Genomic DNA, 21,647 nt, shown 5'->3' with positions numbered 1-21,647 from the left:
AAAGTTTGTAGAGATGCAGGCAGTCATTACACCTAGCCCTGGTCCATTAAAAGAGCGTTGACTTCGTTGGAAGTCTCTCTCTCTTATTGTACAACACAGCAACTCTCATTGACCTCATCCAGGAAGGCAGAATACATGAAAGCAGTTTATGACTGCATGAAATTACAGAAAAGGTCACGTTATATTACAATGCTGATCAACACAGTTCAGTAGATCAGTTCACTAAGGTCTGACGGTTGTCAGGATTTTTAGCCCTCAACAAGTATATAGTCTGGATGTAGAGCTTGGATGTAGAAAGCCTCCCATTTGACTCTATTTGCAAAGCCCAGTGTTTTGAGGAGCTTTGGCATTGATGTTATCTATATGTCCTGGCATTCTCAATCACCAGATCCAAACACTTTCAAGCATGTATAGAATTTTCTGGAATGATGCCTGAGACAGTGTTTAACACTTTCTTTAACTAAGAATAAGTTTGTTGCCTTTCTTGTGGAAGAGCAGTGTTGTATTCTTCCCGTACAATTCCAGATGCTGGAAGACAATGCCATATGTGGTGGTCCAACAAGCTATGTGAAGTTACTCAAGTAAAGTGACTTTACATTTTTTCCACTGGCTGTAACTTAACTAGTTTCTTTACAGCATTTGTATTATCACCAATCCATGACACTGTTTTAATAGTAATATATAATAATAAATTATATTGTCAAATAAACAAATAAAATTAGCTTTCAATAATAACTTGTTTGGATGGATTGTTTCAATGAGTACAAGCTCTTTGGGAACTGAAATAACCGAAAGGGTTTTGTAGGTTTTTAGAAACAAATGGTTTGATATGATTCTTGTAATTATACCCCACAGAATGACTTTCAAGGGTGTTCATTGATGTGTGTGTGTGTGTGTGCTTGCATGCATATGTGTGTGTGTGTGTGTGTGTGTGTGTGCTGGGGGAAGGTGCCAACAGCTAGGAATGCTTTCTGGTTCACGGTAGAGATCGACATCAAGAGCTACTTGAAAGCATGTTCTTAGGAGTTTAAGTACAGATGTAAGCAGGTGGTACACAGATGGCCAGGCAAGTATCCCAGTTTCCACTGAATACACTTATCGCCTGTAAAGAATTTGGAGGGTGACCAGTGAGATTTCCGTTCCTCGACGACTCACACCAGAGAAATACATAATATGTTGAGCTTCTACAGCACTTTTCCAAAATAAACTTATTTTGTCCTCTGTCCGATTGTTTTTCTTTTTTTATTTTGACAATTATGTCTTTTTTTCCCACAGGGGATTAATCAAGGTGCACCTAGCTGCAGACATGAGTCTGAGGGCCAGTTTGGGAATATGTGATGTACACTTGTGCCTATTTGTGGGTCCGCTATAAATAGTGTCCCCAACCCTACCCTCTATCTCCCAACACCCCCACACCTCCAGTAGCACATGCTCATGTTGGACTGACAATTGCAGTGCCGTGCACTGGGACACCTCCAAAGGACACCAAGACTCATGATTGGTGAGCTTATTGTGTGCTTATTTTTCAAATAATGACACACTGTTTTCTTTAGCACAAGTTTTACACCTCAGTACAAACAAGTGAAAGAACTAAATTTTATGGTCCATTCCAATTCGGTTGTAAAAATGTGGCTTTTGTTTGTTTGTTGGCAACTCTTCTATTTATAGTTTTTTCCCTGATGAAACTGCTCAGCTGGCTTCAGTGAAACATTTCAGGATAATGCTTGAGTATGAGTTGCTTTCTAAATGGAAACTTATTACAATATGCTGTGTGTTAGAGATTGCTTTACTTTTGAATCTTTGTCTTTTGTTGTATTCATTATCATTTTCCTAATTTGCTCGTACACTCTCTCTGTGTCACTGTCTGTGTAACAGGAATTGCTGCTTCCCTTTGTGATTGTACACTGAGGACAAGCGGGGGCTTTATTTTGCTGTTCAGGAAGACGTCTCACAGGCCCCTGAGTGAAATTTTTGTGGGATTCAGTCGTTTGTTTGGAAAATGAGCTCCAGGAGGCCCCTGCTCCGTTCTTTCTCCGGAAGCGGGAGGTACGGCAGCTTTAATGGGGATGTCATCGCCGCGCCGAGCGGCAGAGCTGACGGTCGCGGTTACCCGTTCAACATGCGGACGGACACCAGGTACGGACACCCCGGTCCCTCCCCCTCTGTCTGCCTCAGCCCCACTGCGGCACTGGGCATAGGTAGACACAGCCATCATGGGACTTCCGTAGATTCCACAGGCACTGGATGTTCCGTAGTAAAATGCTCATGGATGGTTCTATTAAAACTGCACATGGGTAAGCATTCATGGATCTGACCTGCAAGGACTTGGGTGCCTTGTATTGGGGCGTCAACAACCTTTCCAAAGGTTTCGGAAAACCTATTATTCATTTACAAATAGAATTTTTCCAATGTTCCAATATTGTTACTTATGGTTTTTAAAACGGAACACTCTATGACTGAAAAAAACTGACACACATTTAATCTTTGTTAATGAAGCAACATTGAATTTTACATGCATTTTGTATATGTACAGTATACAAAACACATGTGTAAAAGCAGGTAATGGAAAAAACAGACTCTCCTTAATGTTTCTCAACAGAGAGCAAGAGAGCATCATGTTTCTGCAAAATAAACAGCTTACATTTGTCCTGACTGCCCTCTTCTGTATAATTAGTTATTGGCATGCAGCTGTAGTCAAGCAGATATATTTGGTAAAAAAGGAGACACCCATGTTTGAAATTTCACTGTAGTTAAAAATGTGTGTACTATATGACAGCAAGCAGGATTATCCTAATTGCAATGAATATTCACATTGTTGTGTAAGTGCGATTGCATAAAAGGTTATTTTTTAATTGGGTCAGATTTAGGCTAGGGGTGAGGTTAAGGATTGTGACTTAGGGCTGAAAGGGTGGGGCTGAGGTTGGGGGTTAGGGTCCGGATTAGGGGGAAGGGCAGAGAAAGAACACAGGCAGAGTGAATGTAGAAGTTCAATGAGTACAAACCACTTCACCTCATTTGTCCCTAAACAACAATGTATGATGTCACTCTTTAAGGCAGGTCACGTACTGTAAGTACACTGCAAGATATTCACGGGCTCACTTTTGAAACTCTCCAACATTCCGTTGCTCTATGTATAGCATGGAAATGTACACAAGTGGGTATGAAGGCCTTTATTTACGCTCCTACAGTAACACAAGAAAGAGGCAGAAAGCCTGTGGACAAGTGTCATCATGTGAAAAATGATCTCCTTGAGCTCAGAAATTCAAAATCCCATGTTATTAATGAGCAGCAAATAAAAATCAAGATGTATTCTTGACTGAATCTCTGTGGAAGGCACGTTTAAAATGTTAAAATGAAATGTTGATCCGTCTCTGCCTTGATAATACCGTTGAGTAAAGTGCAGGTGGCAGTAGGGCTGGAAAGATACAGGTTGGCCAAACTGGAACGGTCCAGGTCCCAACACCTGACAAGCTGCTCCTATCTGCTCTATCTCTGTGTAGCTACCACAGTCATAGACAATGTCACCACAGGCCATCAAGGTAATCTACTCTTAAAATATAAGGTCAAGCTAACCTCTGATCCATACTAAACCAAAAAGACTGCAGTGCACACCACCACCCACCCCGCCTCCCCCCGACCCCCCCAGCCCCCCACCTTTCCCCCCAGCACAGCACAGTTCACATTTTTCTTCTTACAAAGTAAATAATTAAAGGAACTCAAAACATGTAATGAATGTAAGATTTACTAAGCAATATTGTGTCTCTTGAACCACTAATAGTGAATTAACTATCCTTCTCTTTTCACAGCAAAAGACTGGTTTGAATATTAATTATAACGCAATAACAATTATTCTGCACCATTTGTTTGTTTGAGTTCAAAGTATGTTCTCACATTTTAATTTATACACCAAAAGTATAACTACCCACGTGACCCTACTGAACTAAAACAGAGGAGACAGTGTTGACCCAGAGATGTAATACGGTGTTTGAGAGCTGAGTGTGCTGAGAATATATTTGTTCAGAGAGCTGACATGTTAAGGTTGGCAAATGTTTTCCAGAAGCACATTGTGTAGCGTGATGGCTCAGCTGGCAGTGGAGACCCAGCCTTCGTTTGAGACCACCTTAAAATCCAAGGCAGTGTCAGAGTCCTGTAATGCAAAGTTCACCTGCGTAGTTTCAGGTACAGTCCCCACGGTATATGTACTCTGAGCATGTGTGTGTGTGTGTGTGTGTGTGTGTGCGTGCGTGGGCTTTTATATCCGTTCATTTCGTATTCCTTAGTGGTAGTCTCAATGTACAAACTAAATTGTTGCAATAGGCCAATTTGTGCGTTTGCTATGTAGAAATGCCTGTGTATTTAATTTCGTATGTGGAGACTAAAAAGTGCTGACTAGTTATTAGTGCTAATCCAACAGTGCAAAGATGAAAGAGAAACTGTTGGTGATAAAGGGGAAATTGCAATCAGGAAAGGATTATAACAGTACTTGTGACTTGGAGGCAAGTTACTTGAATCAAAATGTCTATGAAAGCCAAGTCTTTTGTGACCACTGGAATGTATCAACATGAAGCAATCACATTGGCTGAAATTCCCGCACATGGGGTGACGATGCAATATTTTTAACAACATCATTTTGCGAGCCGCAACCATATGCTTTTCCTTAACTATGACCTTTGCTAACAGTTTTCTGATGAGTCAGTCTTTCCCTGGAAAAAAAGAGACAAGCAGTGGTTGTCCTGTTGTTCCTGTGTAAAAGTTAATCTTTTTAAAGTATGCTTAAGTACATCAAGTTTATGTTTTAGTATAAAATATGCTTTTCTTTACATAACTGAATAAAAAAGCAACAAAATTATAAGTATACTTAAAGTATTTCCTAGAACTACGAACCAAATTGGCATACTTTAGGTATTTTATCTTTTATAAGTTTTCAGAAAAAAGTCTACTTAAGACATACATTTATAAACTTCTTTTTTGTAAGGTTTACCATCAGTTTACCATCAGTGCGGCTGTTTCTCTCCAGGTAACCCAACACCTGAAGTGACCTGGTACAAAGATGATATGGAAATGGACAGATACTGCGGCCTTCCCAAATATGAAATATTCAGCAATGGAAAAACGCATACACTCCACATATACAAGTATGTACCACATCAGCAATGCTATTCAAAAAATTTGATTGTATTATTCAGCATCACAAATTTAAATGCATAAACTCAGCTATGGAAAATTTGACAGCATTGATACTGCTAATTAGTGGCACCTGTTGAGCATGAGGATTCGGATGTATGTTTGGTGCGTGATCATCAGTGTGCAAAGAACCGATTCCAGCATCTCATGGTCTCGGAACAGGGTACTGTTTAATAACCATGGATTTATGACATGATGTGATATAACATGACATGATTTATGATATGAATCTGAAACTTTACAGACTTGTTAAAAAGATGTTGAAATGTTCTCTGAGCACACACGCACTCACATGTGCACACATGCAGGCACACACATACACTCACACACACACACTACACACACTCACACACATACACACACCACACACACACTCACCCACACCACACACACACACACATAGACACACACACACACACACATACACATAGACACCCCTACGCACTCACACACACACACACACACACACAAACACACACACACACACACATGCACACACACACACATACACACACATAGACACACACACACACACACACACACACACACATAGACACACACACGCGCACACACACACACACACACAACATAGACACATACACACACATAGACACACACACACACAAACACACACAGTCCTCATGCTCTGCTCTTGTTCCAGCTGCACCCAGGAGGATGCTGCCATTTACCAGGCCTCGGCCCGGAACAGCAAGGGCATCGTGTCCTGCTCGGGCGTGCTGGAGGTGGGCGCCATGAACGAGTTCATGATCCACCAGCGCTTCTTCGCCAAGCTGAAGCAGAAAGCCGACAGCAAGAGGAGAGACCTGGAGCAGAGCCGCCGTCGGGGCGGGGAGAGCGCACGTGCCGCCGTCGCCGAGCAACCGCGTGTCATCGCCCCTGCCCGGAGGCCGCGGTTGGTCAGGTCCCCCAGCGAGCCCGGCCCCACACCCTCCCCAGCCTTCGAGCCGGAAACCAAGCCACCCGCCCTGGAGACCAAGCCAGTCGCCCCGGAGACCAAGCCAGTCGCTCCGGAGACCAAGCCACTCGTCCCAGAGACCAAGCCAGTGGAGCGGCCTGTCGTGCAGCTAGTGGAGCGGCCGGCCGTGACTGCAAAGACTCCCGTCGCCAACGGGTTTGCCGCTCACCCGGAGCCCGTCAAGGAGAACGGCAAGCCGGCGTTCCTGTACTTCGGCAATAAAGTGGAGATAATCACCACGAGGCCTGCGGCCAAAGACGCCCTCGCCAATAAGGCGATAAAGACAAACAGGGCCGACAGTGTCGAGCCAGCAGGGGGCAGCAGCGGTGGTGACGGCGGCTCGGGGCCGAGTGGCTCCAGTGAAGAGAAACCAGCAGGGGAGGAAGAGATGAGCCTGGCGCGGTACCTCACCAGATGCTCCAAACCGGAGCCGCCCGGGCCCCAGCAGAACGGCGTGCCGCTGGAGGACGCTTCGAAGCCGGAGCCCGTCGCCGGCCGCCAGGTGGCCAGGGAGAAAGAAACCGCCAAAAACAGAGGAGCGCCGGGGCGGGGGCCGCTGGGGGTCACCGTCCCGGTGGTGAGGGTGTCGCCAGAAACGACGGGACTGAAGGGGCCTGAGTCGCCCAGCACGCTGGCCTCCATGTTCTTCTCCCTCAGGGACATGTTCTTTCGGAACAAGAGCAAGAACGAGGACCCGGCTGCAGCGGCGGCGAACGGCGTAGACCCTCCTCCTGTTTGCGGCGTGAAGGTGGAGGGAAGGGGCACCCCCACCGCCAGCCCGCAGCTCCCTCCCTCAGAACCGCCACAAACCCGCCGGCGGGAGGCTGGCGGCAGAACTCAAATCCCCGCCCCACGGCCAGAGCCCGCAGAGGCGGACGGGGCGCCGCCTTCAGTGGACCAGCGCGGAAAAGGCCCCCCCCTGCCAAAAACAGCTCCTGAGCCCCCGGGCTGCCGTGCGCCAGAGCCGAGAGTGGCCTCAGGGGGCCCCACGGCAGGAGTTACGGTCAGGACCGCGCCCCCTCTGCCGGCTGGGGCGGGGGAAGACAATCGGACCGCCCCGCCCCTGCACCCGCACGAGCGCGTTGAACCGCCCGCGTCTGATTGGAGTAAGAGCCCTGAGGCCGCACGCATGCATCGGCCACCGCCAGAGACTAAGGTGAGTACGCTGCGGTTTGGAACGTGAACTTCCTGTCACCTCTCGCCCCCTCTCGTTACCACAGTTGGGCCCATGAGGCTTTCTCCAGAAGTGCATTCTCACTCTCACTCTCACTCTCACGCTCACTTAGCCTCAGAGGACACAGAACTGGCACAGGAAGGAAACTCAAAGCAAAATATCTAAAATGGTTGCCAGAGAAATTTCATACACTCGACCATGGGCCTGAAGGCGTCAGTTGTTATCAGACAGAGGCCAAGTGTGAGTCATTTCTGACACTATTTCCCCAGTCAGGTTTCAGGCAAGAATGCAGCATCAACTGCGTCACCCACTCAGGAGAAATGACAAACAGCAGCTAATAGGAGAGATGCGCGTGATGAAACGGCGTGTAATACGATGACACGTCCAAAGGATGACAAGTCCAAACAGAATGCAGCTGCAGTACATCACGCATTAGCTCCAAAAATAAAATGAAATCCAAGGAACACCCCAGAGTGGGCAATATTTTAGGGTTACAGTTATGATGAAGCTTCCACAGATAGTAATTTTACCATGGCAACAATGCCCATTAAATTAGAAGGATTGCCTTTGAGGTTTGAAGGCTTGAAAGCCAAGTTTCAACCAATTTTTATGACAGAATTGGTTTTATTTTCTTGCCATTTGGAATGGCCAGTTTTACTCCGAGTGGAATGTCTGCAAACCAGCACCATGGGCAGACCAGCACACGTCCACCTATGAGCACACATCACACACAGCTGCCACTGGCGATCCGAAGGGGTGAGGAACACCCAGACGACGGAATGAAGCTGTGCTTTCCTGTGTGACACTACAGTCAGTTATGTGGCACCTTTGAGGCTGCCAGTCACTATCATTTCTGGCACAGTCCGTATTCAGTATTAGACACTGAATTCTGTGGCATGTTACTGTGGGCTGCTGGATAGCTCCTCCTGCTATCCAGCAGCCCACAGTAACATTCCGCAGAATGAAAGTTCACTCCCAGGTACTGCCTTAGGGACCATTTCCATAAAATTCCTCCACTTCCACAGAAGAAAGATGCAAATTAAGCAACGATGACATTTTTCAATATTTTTTTTTTCTTGGAGAGGGGTTATCCAAAAAATGGTGTAACTGTGGACAGCTGCAGTCATTACCTGGTGTATGGACATCCTCCTTTCCTCCGCAAAGCCAGAATCAGTTACCTTGCCTGAATCACACTTTAGGCGTGTTTGTAGTCAAACTGAAACAAAACCAGTTTGGTTTGGAAGATTGAAGAAGTTGCTGACTTCAACTTTGGCCCAGATTCCTAAATGAAATCACTTCAAAGTACTTGTTTTTCTAAACTAAATGACAGGAGTTTTCTTCCTGTCATAACGAAAGGCTGAGACACAGACAGAAATTGCGAAACCTATTTTGTTTTCTATTACAACCAGCCAAGCTCAGTACAGCACTCCTGAGCGCTTGCAGTGTGTGCAACCCACGCTGTGACTGGAAAGTGAGTACTCCTCTCTGTGACACTGTGATTGTGGAAAGCAGTACTCCTCTCTCTGTGACACTGTGACTGCGCTAAGCAGTACTCCTCTCTCTGTGACACTGTGACTGTGTTAAGCAGTACTCCTCTCTCTGTGACACTGTGACTGTGGAAAGCGGTACTCCTCTCTCTGTGACACTGTGACTGTGGAAAGCAGTACTCCTCTCTCTGTGACACTGTGACTGTGGAAAGCAGTACTCCTCTCTCTGTGACACTGTGACTGTGGAAAGCAGTACTCCTCTCTCTGTGACACTGTGACTGTGGAAAGCAGTACTCCTCTCTCTGTGACACTGTGATTGTGGAAAGCAGTACTCCTCTCTCTGTGACACTGTGACTGTGGAAAGCGGTACTCCTCTCTCTGTGACACTGTGATTGTGGAAAGCAGTACTCCTCTCTCTGTGACACTGTGACTGTGGAAAGCAGTACTCCTCTCTCTGTGACACTGTGACTGTGGAAAGCAGTACTCCTCTCTCTGTGACACTGTGATTGTGGAAAGCAGTACTCCTCTCTCTGTGACACTGTGACTGTGCTAAGCAGTACTCCTCTCTCTGTGACACTGTGACTGTGCTAAGCAGTACTCCTCTCTCTGTGACACTGTGACTGTGCTAAGCAGTACTCCTCTCTCTGTGACACTGTGACTGTGGAAAGCAGTACTCCTCTCTCTGTGACACTGTGATTGTGGAAAGCAGTACTCCTCTCTCTGTGACACTGTGATTGTGGAAAGCAGTACTCCTCTCTCTGTGACACTGTGATTGTGGAAAGCAGTACTCCTCTCTCTGTGACACTGTGACTGTGCTAAGCAGTACTCCTCTCTCTGTGACACTGTGACTGTGCTAAGCAGTACTCCTCTCTCTGTGACACTGTGACTGTGTTAAGCAGTACTCCTCTCTCTGTGACACTGTGACTGTGGAAGAGGTTCTCCTCTCTCTGTGACACTGTGACTGTGGAAGAGGTTCTCCTCTCTCTGTGTACATTGTGACTGCTGTGAGTGCAGGCTTGAGCTGTCGGCCAAGCCTGGGATCAGCTCCACTCCTCGCCGCATAGTCCGCATTCCACACATCCCACAGCGCAGCGACTGTCCTACTGCCAGTTTAGACCAGGCCACAATCCATCTCTCCAGAACGTTCTACTGAGTGTAAAGAGACTGGCCGTGATAATAAATCACACGTTCTGGTATTTTACTGCTCTCTCTGACCTAGGGGTGCCAAGTCCCACCAAACAGGGGCCATATCTGCCTGTTCTCGAAATAACGTGCCAACGTTTCTGATCATTATCAGTTTTTTTTGCTATATCTTGCAACAGAAAAAAACTACTGGGAAGCCAAGGGGAATTCCAGGAGGCTCCTGGCTACTCCAGCATTGCTGGCAACTCTGACTTCGCGCCTCTCAGTATGGCGTAGGATTTATCTGTGTGTTTGTGCAGCAGATTGATAGTTCAGTCACTCTGTTGTCATTCTGCTGTCACCTCATTCCAGCGTGAATCTCTGTGTGAAGCCTTGTTACAGTCTCTAATGTGAGAACTACACAGACATAAAACATTTCTGAATAATATTTTGGATGCGTTGTCAAGTGCTTTTAAGCAACTTTTCACCCTGGCCAGGTTGAATGTTCTTTTGCAAAGCCACACACAGATGGCACAGCCTTCAGGGCAGCTGACTGTTATGCCTCATACAAATGTTCAGGCCGAGGTTTGATTTAGCTTCTGAGCTTTAAACCCTTCTCTGTTTTTTTATCTTTCTTGGCTCTCTCACTGTCTGAATATGAGGACAGACAGGCTTGCTTTTGCAAGTTCAGTTTAACTATGAAGTCTATGAATGTGCGCCCTGTGTTACCTTCTCCACATTGTCTGCGGTCATTTCTGTCTCACAGAAAAAGGACAAAAGGCTCTTCTGAGTTATCAGGCACTCAGCCGTCTTCCCCTTTGTAATGTTAGCATGATGTGCTACACAGTGTTCATTTCAGAAGTTCTAGTCATGCAGCCGTCTTTGTTCATTCTGTGGTTAATACAGAACGTAGGCAATACACTTTAAGCTTGAACTTCAAGTTCGCACATACATTTCACACCTGCAATGTTTTTGCTTCTTCTTTCTCCTTAAAATGGAACTGCAACTTGAGTTCCTGTTGTGCCTTGTTAACTTCAGCCACAGCTCTTGATGAAGGAGAGGAACTCAGTATGTGAGTAACACTTTGAGCAGACTAACACGTGACTTGTGGCCTTCTGTAAAATAAGAACTGTGGTCTTTGCGTGGTATATATATATTTTTTAGAATTAAACCATTTCCGTATATTGACGCTGTGGAAAGAGAGCTGTTTTTATCTACGGAAGTAGATGAATTGAATTATGAATTATGCTACTGGGCATCTATCAGAGGACGCCTGTTTCAGTTCTGTCTTCATAGTGAATGAAACATTTTTTATTTTTGTTGCATAAATAGAGGAAACTGTCATGGAACATCTCATAGCAATCACAATACTGTTACACTGATGATAGTCTTCAGTGGGGAAAAAAAACTTTTTGAAATGGACATTTCAAATCAACTCAACGTTAGAGTAAAATTTTATTTCAACTTATTTAAACAATTTGAGTTGACTTATCACAGGATATTGTACTGTGTACGTTCCCCATGTAGGTGTGCCCCCATAATGATTTTTTACATATTGAGGCATGTTTGAGGCATGTTTCCACTTCTTGTGGCTGGTCTGGAAAATAACACTAAGAAATGTGTGAACAATGTTTTTCCCACAGTCGGGTAAATCGCAGGAGTGACCCAGATGAATGCTGATTGGCTGAATGCTGTAAAACGAGAGTACCGTCTGACCACGGAGACATCCATCTCCCTTGTCTTAACAGTACGCCCACTCTTTTCTCCTGTGGTTTGGTCTGAAATGCAGGTGCCTATGGGGGTGTGTTATGCAGGAGGGCGTGGCCAACGTCACAAAATCCTTGTACTTTTCTTGAGAGTTCCTCTCTCTCTCTCTCCCTCTCTCTCGCTCTCTTTCTGCCAAATGAGTGTAACCTTCTCAGGAGCTCAAGCTGCACTGAATGCCAGGCTTGAGCCTGTGTCTTTACAAACTCAAATCTCATTTGACAACTGGTTTTTGAATGTTGTTCTTTTCTTTTTTAACTAAACTTTTTAAACTATTTTTTTGGCCTGTTTGCACTGGCACAGTTGGTGTAAATTTACAAATTACAGACATCACTGCGCTGCATCAGCACTTTAACTGGATGGGGCACCAGCACCCCTTCGCGCAACCCTGTCTGAAGATAGTTCCAAAAGCAGTTTGATCTCACATCTGTGATAGTCAAATGTTTTGAAAATACAACCGAGCCAAGCTGACTGGTCTGAGGTACCAGCAGTTGACATCCCCATAGCTATGTCAATGTGCTTGGAAACAGCTATTAAAAGCTAGCTTTGGGCAGCAACTGATACTTTAAATAGATAGCTGGCTAATTTTGTGCATTTGAGTGTCACCTGTGTCACGACAGCAACAGCGCCTGCATTAAAGGCAATCACTCACAAAGGACGTCAGCACTAGGCGGCTAACCTTTGAATTCATCTACCTCATGAAACCAGCCTCTTCGATGGTCAGACAAGCTAGATGTTCCCCTGCATGTTCCCATTCATTTGTTTAGTGAAATAATTCCCACCTCATGAATCCCGTCTTCCAAAAAAATATCCCTGTTTTGACTGCTTGTTGCATTCCTCCCTTGGAGGTGGTTGGATTTGGTTGTACAGTTTGGGCAGGGCCTTATTGAAAATCAAGATCATTGATGATGCAAAAATGGATGTAGTGTCACCCAAGACCTGGAAGAAAAGCCTAAATAAAAAAAGTGCCATTTACCAGGATCTGCTCCTCCTAAAATGGGTAATAAAACATTCCCTTGTGATTACGAGGTTGCACCTTACTCTGTAATTACTAGTTTATTGTAAAGCGCCGTTATTTTTCCTCCCGTGCTCCATTATCTGAGAAATAAAGTTTTTTTTAAGATTAGGGGAGGGGCTTAGAGAACAGAGAGAGTGTGGAAAGGGGATATGGCATGGGGGAAGGAACCTGGATAGGGGGGAGGGGGGGGCACCCAAAAACAACAGCAGGCTATTGGGTTACATAAATGACCGACAAACACTTCAAAAGTGCAGCTGGGGGGAAAAGCTAGCCCGTGACCACATGACACCGCTCAGAATTACGACCGACGGCCGTTTGTTGAAGCTCAGCCCTGCAGCTGGAGAGAGGGGGAAAAGACAGCCCCCCCCCACCCCCAAACCTACCCCCGCCACCATACGCACAGTCATCCTCTTTGCCGCTCTCCCTTCCCTCGCCGCTCGCTCCCCACATGCTCTTCAGTCTGAGTGTACAGCAAACGAGCGTCACGTCAGCCCACAGTCGAGCCCCGAGCCCCCACAAGCACGAGCTCAATTAAGACCGATGGAAAGCGAGCAGTTACAGAGAGATTACCGAGCCACTGCTCAGTCCTGCTGCATCACCTTGTGATGAATCCATCAACAGTCATGACTCATTTCCCTCTCGAAGTGGGCGTTTGCGGTAGATACAACAATGTCTTCTCCTTTATTTGCTTATACAGTTATGCTACATTCTGTAACAAGGTATTTCCTGAACTAATAAGATAAGTACCTCTCCCAGCGCATCAGGTACAGTATATGAATTTGCAACATTCAGCGTGTCTGACCATTCAGTAAAAATATTCAAGCTCAGCTGAGAAAAAGAGGAACTCAGAACAGGGAAGGTTTTCTTCAATGAGCTTTTGTACATGTACATTACATTACATTTTTGTAAAACAAACAAAATAAATTGTGCAGTGCAGAGGTTACAGAACTGGGTATTTAACTCTGAGGTTGCAGGTTCACATCCATGGTGAAAAACTTATTTATGTAAAGCTCTTCATCTGAATTGCTTCAGTAAAATACTGATGCATATGAATGAATGTCAGTTCCGTTGATTAATCTGCTAAGCAAGTTCTCTATTGCATGATAAGATTTGATATACATGTTTAAAACATAAAGTCTTCCTCTTATTTGAAAAGCACTAATTTATTTGAGAAGCCAAACTATATGTTCTGTTGATTGTGTGCTATAATTGCTTCTTGTGATATAAATATCAGCCCTGGTAGATATTCCATATATGCTGTTAAATGGGAGTTTGTTGCCATCCAGCAAAAAAATTTTTTGAATTGTACATAATTTAGTTTCACCTTTAATTGACATTTCCTCAGTCTATATGAGGCATAGACTGCTGTCAGAGCACAGCATGTTAAGTACCTCTTGCACAGGCTGACGCACAACAAAACACATAGAAAATAATACAAAATTACACTGGGAACTTGTTGTACCTGCACGTTGGACAATGTTTCTAAATTCCACAAACAGTAGCAAAGAGATGGAATAGCATTCTGCTGTTTCCATGACCTACAACAGTGGTAACCAACCCTTTTCCTGGAGATCTACCATCCTGTAAGTTTTCATTTCAACCCTTATTTGGCACACCTGACCTCTAGTAATTAGCAGCTCAACAAGATCTCTAGCTGTTGAATGAGGTGTGCTTTGTTTGGACTGGAGTGAAAACCTACAGGACAGTGTAGCGTCAGTGTAGTATAATGGCTAAGGAGTTGGACTTGTAACCTAAAGGTCGCAGGTTCGATTCCCTGGTAGGACACTGCCGTTGTACCCTTGAGCAAGGTACTTAACCTGCATTGCTTCAGTATATATCCAGCTGTATAACTGTATGCACTGTAAGTTGCTCTGGATAAGAGTGTCTGCTAAATGCCTGTAAACCAGTACAGGATGGTAGATCTCCAGGAGCAGGGTTGGTTACCACTGGCCTAGAATGTGCAAACTCCATGTAGTATTTTCACATGCCAGAGATGTGCTGTCTGTTGGTCATGAAATTCCATCACAAGTTGGAACACTAGACTAATTACAGCATCGTGATGTAACTGTGTTTGTTTGTGATTCAAGGTTACAGTGGACCGTTCGCAGGTGAATGGGAAGCACGTGTCTTCTGGCAGGGACCTGTCTATCTTCCCACATAAGCAGGAAATACGGCCTCCTGCATCTACAGCAGGGCAAGTCAATGCAGAAGCTGATGACACATCTACATTGCATAACCGCATCCATTCTGCCTCTGGGGCACCATCGCAGAACACGCAGCTTCACGCCTACGGTTTGGACAATAGCCAGAAAAAACATCCAATTGGTCCAGGTGTGTCGGGCCTCGACCGCCCGGCTGGCCTTGTGGACGCCTCCGAGCGTCCTGTCATGCCCGCGGTGAAACCTGGCCAGGCGGAGCCACGCAGCGATGGTGCAGCGCAGAAATGTGGAGGCGTTAGCGTGGGCGCGGGAGAAATCCCAGCCGGTAACCTGAGATCGCGGGACAACAACGCTCCCTGTGTGCAAGGGCCGGGTGAGAGAGGGAGAGCAGAGATCCTGGTTAACGTACGTCCGCAAAAGGAAACAACGATGCAGGGTGGCAAAGGCGTGACTGAAACGACAACTTTGACTTGGAAGAAAGTCAAGACTGAGCGGAAAGAGATACCGATCTACACTGCTCATAAAAATGAAAAAGGAGGGCTTCCGTGGGGGCGAGGCGAGAAAGGCGTCACCAGCGCATCAACCGAACTTCCGATAATTGTGCAAGTAAAACTCCTGGAGGGCCCACAACCTGAAAAGGTGCTGCAGAATTTTCCGGAAGTTCTAAGAAATGTTCAAAAGGATGGAGTCGCAAGTGCTATATGCACCCCTGTAACCAAACCAGAAGTGATCAAACTTCAATTACGACTTCCAGGAGTTCCACAAGTGTTGGATCGGACATGTTCGAAGACGTCCTTTCTGAAATCGCAGGTTAAAAACAGAGAGCCTCCCGCGCCTTTCGCAGACAATACTTCCCCCATCCCTGAGCAGTCAAATTTGCTAAAAGCTGCAACGGCAGAAGATCCACCATTAGATATGGCAGAGAGTACTGGCAAGACAACTCCAGTGACTCCTATTCAGCAGATTACAGAAAGAAACAAAGACCTCTTACAACCAAAAGAAATTCCAAAGGCTGGTAAGCAAGACCAAGAAGTAAAACCTGGCAGAGCAATGGCAAATGAGAATTCCTGTGGTCAGCCTAGCACAGGTATGGCCGCTGACTCTGCCTCAGTCACACACAATTTCAAAAAAGACAACAGTGGACTTAGTAAGACTGACGTTCAGCATCAACATAACAGTGTCAAGTCATCAATCACGATCTGGCCGGTGCCTAAAGTGCCAACTTTTGTAGTTCCTCCTATTTCTGTCACCTGTTCAGATGATATCTCATCTGAGAACAATCAGCCCTCTAAAGATGAGGCGAAAGAGCTTGACTCAGTAGCCACACTGATGCAAGAGGTCATGAGTGACCTGGACAGCTGTGTTACCCTGTCTGCAGCAGGAAAAAAAGAGATTAATTCAACCCCCGATTGTGTTGAGGAGGCCACACCCACCAATGATTCTGACATGCCACAGGGAATCACCGCACCCGAACCAAGCGTGAAAAAAACACCTTCAATTGTGTCTGAATCCCCTCTGGAAAAGGTCCTTCTGTGTGCTGATGTCATAGCCACCCACCCAGACAAACAACAACAACAGCCTCAGTTGGCTTCCGATACCTTTACCGATCAGCACGTAAACGACAAGTCAGGCTTAAATGAAAACAATCCCATTAACCCAGAGTCACCACTGCTCAGTCCCACCACCTCACGTAGGGATCTAGTCGCTGACACTCCTAACATGGAAGCCTCTGGGTCACTGGCAGTTCCTGCCATTCGAGTGGACTGTACCCCTTTGGTGGAAAAGCATTCCGGGGAGGAAACCTCAGGGGACGCCTTGCCGCCACCTGTGTCATCTTGTGAGACCAGCCCCCGACTAAGAAAGAGGAACAGCCTGACCCCCATCCCATCCGCCACCCCGGAGGAGCTGGCCTTAGGAGCCCGCCGCAAAATCTTCAACCCCAAATCAAAAACGGAGGACCTGGAGGTGTCTCCGGGTTCGACGGATGCCCTGGCAAAAAAGGAGCAGGAGGCTCCTTACGCGTCACCTGGCCAGTCCCGTAGACCTTCCCTCCTGCAGCTCCCCGCTGGGCAGCAGACCCCACCCCTCCCCAGACGATCCCCTAATCTTGGCCGCAAGAAGACAACTCTGGAGGTCCCTAAATGCCCTGAGGAGACAGTCAAGGAAGCAGACACTATCAAGCCTGAACCCAAATCAGCAGAGAAGGACAAGTTGGACCCTTTAAAAGGTAAAAAAAAAAAAACTTCCTTTATCTTTCATTTAATTTTCTGTTAACCTAAAAAATACAATTTGTATGTACCTTAAAAACAGTAATCTATCCTTGCATAAATGAGAGACAAACATACATTAAATGAATGGGTGTTCAGCCTCTTTAAAGACTTATGGTGACACAAGCACTTTTATCTTACACACTGTGTTAGAGACAGGGATACCCAGATATGATGGCAGAGGCTTGAAGACAGATGTTAAAATGTCAGAAGGTGACTCTCCCTCTCCCACCAGCTCCTCAAGTGATCCGCAAGATTAGGGCAGAGCCCTTCCCAGACAACGTTGGGCACATTAAGCTGTGCTGCCAGTTCTTCAACGTGCTCAGTGACTCAACGATCAAGTGGTGCAGAGATGAAGCTGAGATAGCAGAGGTGACCAAAAGGTACAGTAGCCTCAGAGGTCCACATCTGTAAAATAAATATATGAATAAAAATAATCATTTATAACTCCTGACTCATGTTTATCATAAATGTCATCACCATCTTTGGCATCATCTTAATATTCCATCCAATGGTATTCTTACCTACAATATTACAACACAATGATTTGTTTAAAGATGGTATGCATTTGTTTAAAAATGTCAATAGGTAATACACTGCACTATGAAAGAAACAATAATGTGACGGAGAAAAATAACTGTAATTATACCTGTTTGCATTGCGTTCGTTTCACCCGGCAGTTATTTGGCCCGTGTTCCTAGCGGAAACCGCTGCCGTAACACGGAGGGGTGAAGTCTTGGGCCGGCTGATCAGATGGCGTAAAATAACACTGTTTGATTTCACCATCGCTGCCCTTCTCATTTAGGATGTATTGCCTTTTCTCCTGTGCTGCCTCGGTGAGCCGAGTTTGCGTTTGGGAGACCCCTTGTGGCCCAATGCAGCCATTGCATTTTATTCCTCATGTACGCACGCCGTCCTCTCCCCAGCTACACAGTGTTTTATTTTCCAGCGCGGGGGACGAGAGCCCGGTGGTCCTGGCCATCGTCCACGTCTCGAGCATGGACTGCGGTGTTTACAGCTGCTCAATCAAGAACGAATACGGAACGGACTCCACAGACTTCTTCCTCAGTGCAACCAGTAGGTCAAAACCTCTCAGGTTCACTCATGCATCTAGAATTTCATAACAGCCCGATCCTCAAGTGCATGGCCTGGAGCTAATTTTACCTCTGTCTCTATCCTTGTCTTAAGTACTTTCCGAGTCCCTCCTGAGAGCGGATTTAGAAGGTAAGAGCTGGCAGCCTGTTTACTGGTGTTGAAAGGTTGATCACATTTCAGATGATGGCGGTCACTGGCAGGGCTCAGGCTGATGACGGTCGTGTCTCTGGGTCTTGTGTCCTCTTCAGTGGGCCAGGAGATCGAGATGACCCCTATGCTCTTCACTAAAGGCCTGGCAGACCCGGGCCGCTGGGGAAACAAGTTTTTCGGGCGCATCATGCTTACGGAGTCGCACATCGGGGACGGCTGCGCGCGCAAGGCCTGCAGGGTCAAAGTGATATACGGCCTGGAGCCTGCGTTTGAGTCGGGTAGCACCTGCATCCTCAAGGTGCGGAACCCCATCAGCTACGGGAAAAAGGACGAGCACAACCTTGTGGAGAGAAACCTGGAGATCACCCAGCAGGTGAGCACTGCATCTGTCATTGTAATAATTTGCCATTTAGCACACACTCTTATTCAAAGCAACTTAGATTTGTTTTACATAGAATCCATTAAAACAGATGGATGTTTACTTAAGTAATTCAGGTTATGTTCATTGCTCTAGGGGACACAGTCCGTACCCTATCTAAAATAAATATTAAAATCCAAAATAAATACATTTATAAAGAACATATATAAAAGACAGAGCTGTGGAAGCATTTGATACCTTTGTGATGCAGAAACACCCTGTTTTCACTGCTGACTCATACTGAATCAAGGATCCACTCAAACCACACACATCTTAGTCACATTCAAGTAGTTAAAGCATACTTTTCTTTCTTTTTATATAAGCAAACTTAAAATAAAATATTTATTCTAGTCTGTTAATCAGTCACAGAGTCAAAATCCCCTCATCTCCATCTCCATCAGATTTGAGTAGGAGAGGTCATTCTTTGAATGTGTTCATCTTGTGTTTGTTTGGTATGACCATATTGTATTTACCATTATAATAGTTATGTAAATATTTGAACACTCCATCAGTCATTTTCTCCTGAAGCTTGCGGTTCCTTAAAGTGTTTTTTTACGAGCGCCATCCTCCTCTCTCCTCAGGAATGTAAAGTTCAGAACATGATAAGGGAGTACTGTAAGGTCTTCTCGGCAGAGGCCAGGGTAGCCGGGAACTTTGGCTCAGTTCTGGAGTAAGTGCTCTGGCGGTGATGGCGCTGACCACTTTGGCATCAGTGATCCAGCGGTATCTGTAAAGTTTATGAATACTGAGATTGACTTTCTGACAAATTACAGGCAATGATCACAAAGTTAATATGACCTGCCAAGTCACATCAAGATCTTAAATGTTCATTGAAATTGCCTGTTGTAACTGCTGATTCATTAGACTCATTGTTGAATATATTTGTTGGCGGACTTCTGTAAAGCACTACTTGATGGAATGTCTTGAAATACACTATCTACAAGAGCAGAACTCAAGAATTTAAGAAATCTCTCTCTCTCTCCTCTCTCTTTCTCTCTCTCTCATGCTGTCCATGACCCCCACCTCGCTGTCCTCCCCCCCCCCCCCCCCCCCGCCCCCCATTTACTGGTGGCCAATGCAGGGTGATTCCTCTGTATCTGATGTACCAGCCCGCGAGCACCATCCCTTACACAACGGCAGAGGCTGACCTGAAGGGGGTGTTCCTGAAGCACTGCCTGACGGACCCCACAGGGCGGCTGATCGTGAGGACCGGGTCCGAGGTGGAGCAGATGTGCTGCACCTTCCAGCACTGGATCCACCAGTGGACCAACGGCAACCTGCTCCTCACGCAGCTGGAAGGTGCGGCCCACTGTCACAACGCTATGCGGAGGTCTTAGAGAGAATGGCCTTCCAAAGCCAAAACACTAATCTGACTGACTGCCCGAAGAAATGACCCATCTTTTCTCTTCGCGTTGCAGGTGTCGATGGGAAGATCACCAATGTCGGAGTTGCCACCAAATTGAAGGGGTCTGTAAATAAGAATCGTTTGGGACGTCCGTCCACTTATCCCACCCACCACCCACATGTGCATGTTAATTCCACCTGCATGTATTGCACCTGGACTTGTTTTCCAAGCAAGCTTTAATCACAAGCCAATAATTACCCATGCTCCATTAGGAGGTCAGAACAAATTACACAGCGATGCTGCAAAAAGTGCATTTATTTATGTGCAAAACGCTGATAATGATGGATGTTTTTAAATATGTTTTTGGAGTGGGGCCTGTGTGGTGCAGTAAGGAACAATGTTATCTGATTCTCAGATGGCAAGTGCTCAGATGTCTGCCAGAATATTTTTTTTTAAATTGGCAGGCAAAGCTAGGAACCATACAAAGCATCATTTCCAGCTCTAATTAGCCTTCATTTGCATATAGTCCAACTGTTTTTTCAAACCATACGCTTTGTGAATACCCCTCATGAATTCACGCTAAAGAAAACATACAGTAGCTCCTGCATCCTAGGCTTTTTTGTATATTGCATTACATTATCTGCAAACTTAACAAACCCAGGCATTTAGTGCAACTAAGCAACTAAGCAAGCTTACTATCCATTTGTAAAAACCAAAGCAATTCTCTTAAGGTACCTTGCAACAGCAGGGCCACAAATTTGATTTGAACAATCTGAGCTATAAGGCAAATTCCCAAAGCATTACATTATGCTGCCATGGTATATGGAATGAAATGTGGCTGTTATCTCCTTTGTTTTCTATATAAGTGGGTTTTCTTTGCTGCAGGTACCAGGGCCTCTCGGACAAAGCCACACCCAAGGTGTTTGAGCAGTTTGTTGCGCAGCACCAGTGCAACGGCTACTGCACCCTCCTGGGACTGCAGTCGCTCAAGGCCATAGACTCCCTGACGCAGCCGACCAAGACGAAGGGCTCCAGGAGCCCCATGCTGAACCGGAAGGGATCGGCCAGCCCCCAGACGATGAGAAAGGGGGGGACCAGTCCTCAGACCCCTCGGAAGGTCTCCTCCAGCCCCAGGTTGACCAGGAAGTCGTCTGAACCAGGGAACGGTAAACCTGCAGTTAAAAATAATAGCGTGGAGACCCCCAAAATGGTCAGTATAAGCTGATGTGGCATTGAAGGAAGGATATTGAAAGCATCAAAATCAATCACCTCTTCATGACTGAGGCTACTGCCACTACTGAAACTGCAGTTACTCTACTATGACAACTATACCTTTCTCTTTGAGCTGAGCTCACAACATTTATTCTTTTGGATATTTAGTTTGGTTTGAGTTAGGAGCTGGTCTGCTGGTCTCCTGGCCCAAACTGCGGCTGGGAGAGATGCTGTCTTCCCCATCAAAGAACATTCTGGGTTTTTTAAGATAAAGGG

General features: G+C 45.9%; 1 protein-coding gene across 1 annotated transcript in view; it reads left to right on the top strand.

Moving 5' to 3' along the window:
- The first annotated feature begins 1,411 nt into the window (after positions 1-1,411).
- Positions 1,412-21,647, top strand: part of alpk3a (alpha-kinase 3a) — a 21,199-nt gene continuing 963 nt past the window's right edge. The window contains exons 1-15 of the mRNA XM_035396461.1: positions 1,412-1,501; positions 1,876-2,136; positions 3,501-3,539; positions 4,058-4,179; positions 5,018-5,135; positions 5,846-7,316; positions 14,813-17,111; positions 17,387-17,534; positions 18,101-18,228; positions 18,340-18,375; positions 18,495-18,769; positions 19,396-19,484; positions 19,896-20,113; positions 20,233-20,281; positions 21,045-21,647. The exon at positions 21,045-21,647 is cut by the window's right edge and continues 963 nt beyond it. Coding sequence (XP_035252352.1) covers positions 2,000-2,136; positions 3,501-3,539; positions 4,058-4,179; positions 5,018-5,135; positions 5,846-7,316; positions 14,813-17,111; positions 17,387-17,534; positions 18,101-18,228; positions 18,340-18,375; positions 18,495-18,769; positions 19,396-19,484; positions 19,896-20,113; positions 20,233-20,281; positions 21,045-21,384 — 5,469 coding nt within the window. The 5' untranslated portion in view covers positions 1,412-1,501; positions 1,876-1,999 and the 3' untranslated portion in view covers positions 21,385-21,647. The remainder of the gene's footprint in view (positions 1,502-1,875; positions 2,137-3,500; positions 3,540-4,057; positions 4,180-5,017; positions 5,136-5,845; positions 7,317-14,812; positions 17,112-17,386; positions 17,535-18,100; positions 18,229-18,339; positions 18,376-18,494; positions 18,770-19,395; positions 19,485-19,895; positions 20,114-20,232; positions 20,282-21,044) is intronic.

This window comes from Anguilla anguilla, chromosome 16 (genome assembly GCF_013347855.1).
Source record: "Anguilla anguilla isolate fAngAng1 chromosome 16, fAngAng1.pri, whole genome shotgun sequence".
Lineage (NCBI taxonomy): Eukaryota > Metazoa > Chordata > Actinopteri > Anguilliformes > Anguillidae > Anguilla > Anguilla anguilla.
The sequence above is the reverse complement of the archived record's forward strand: the minus strand, read 5'-3'. Positions and strand labels throughout refer to the sequence as shown.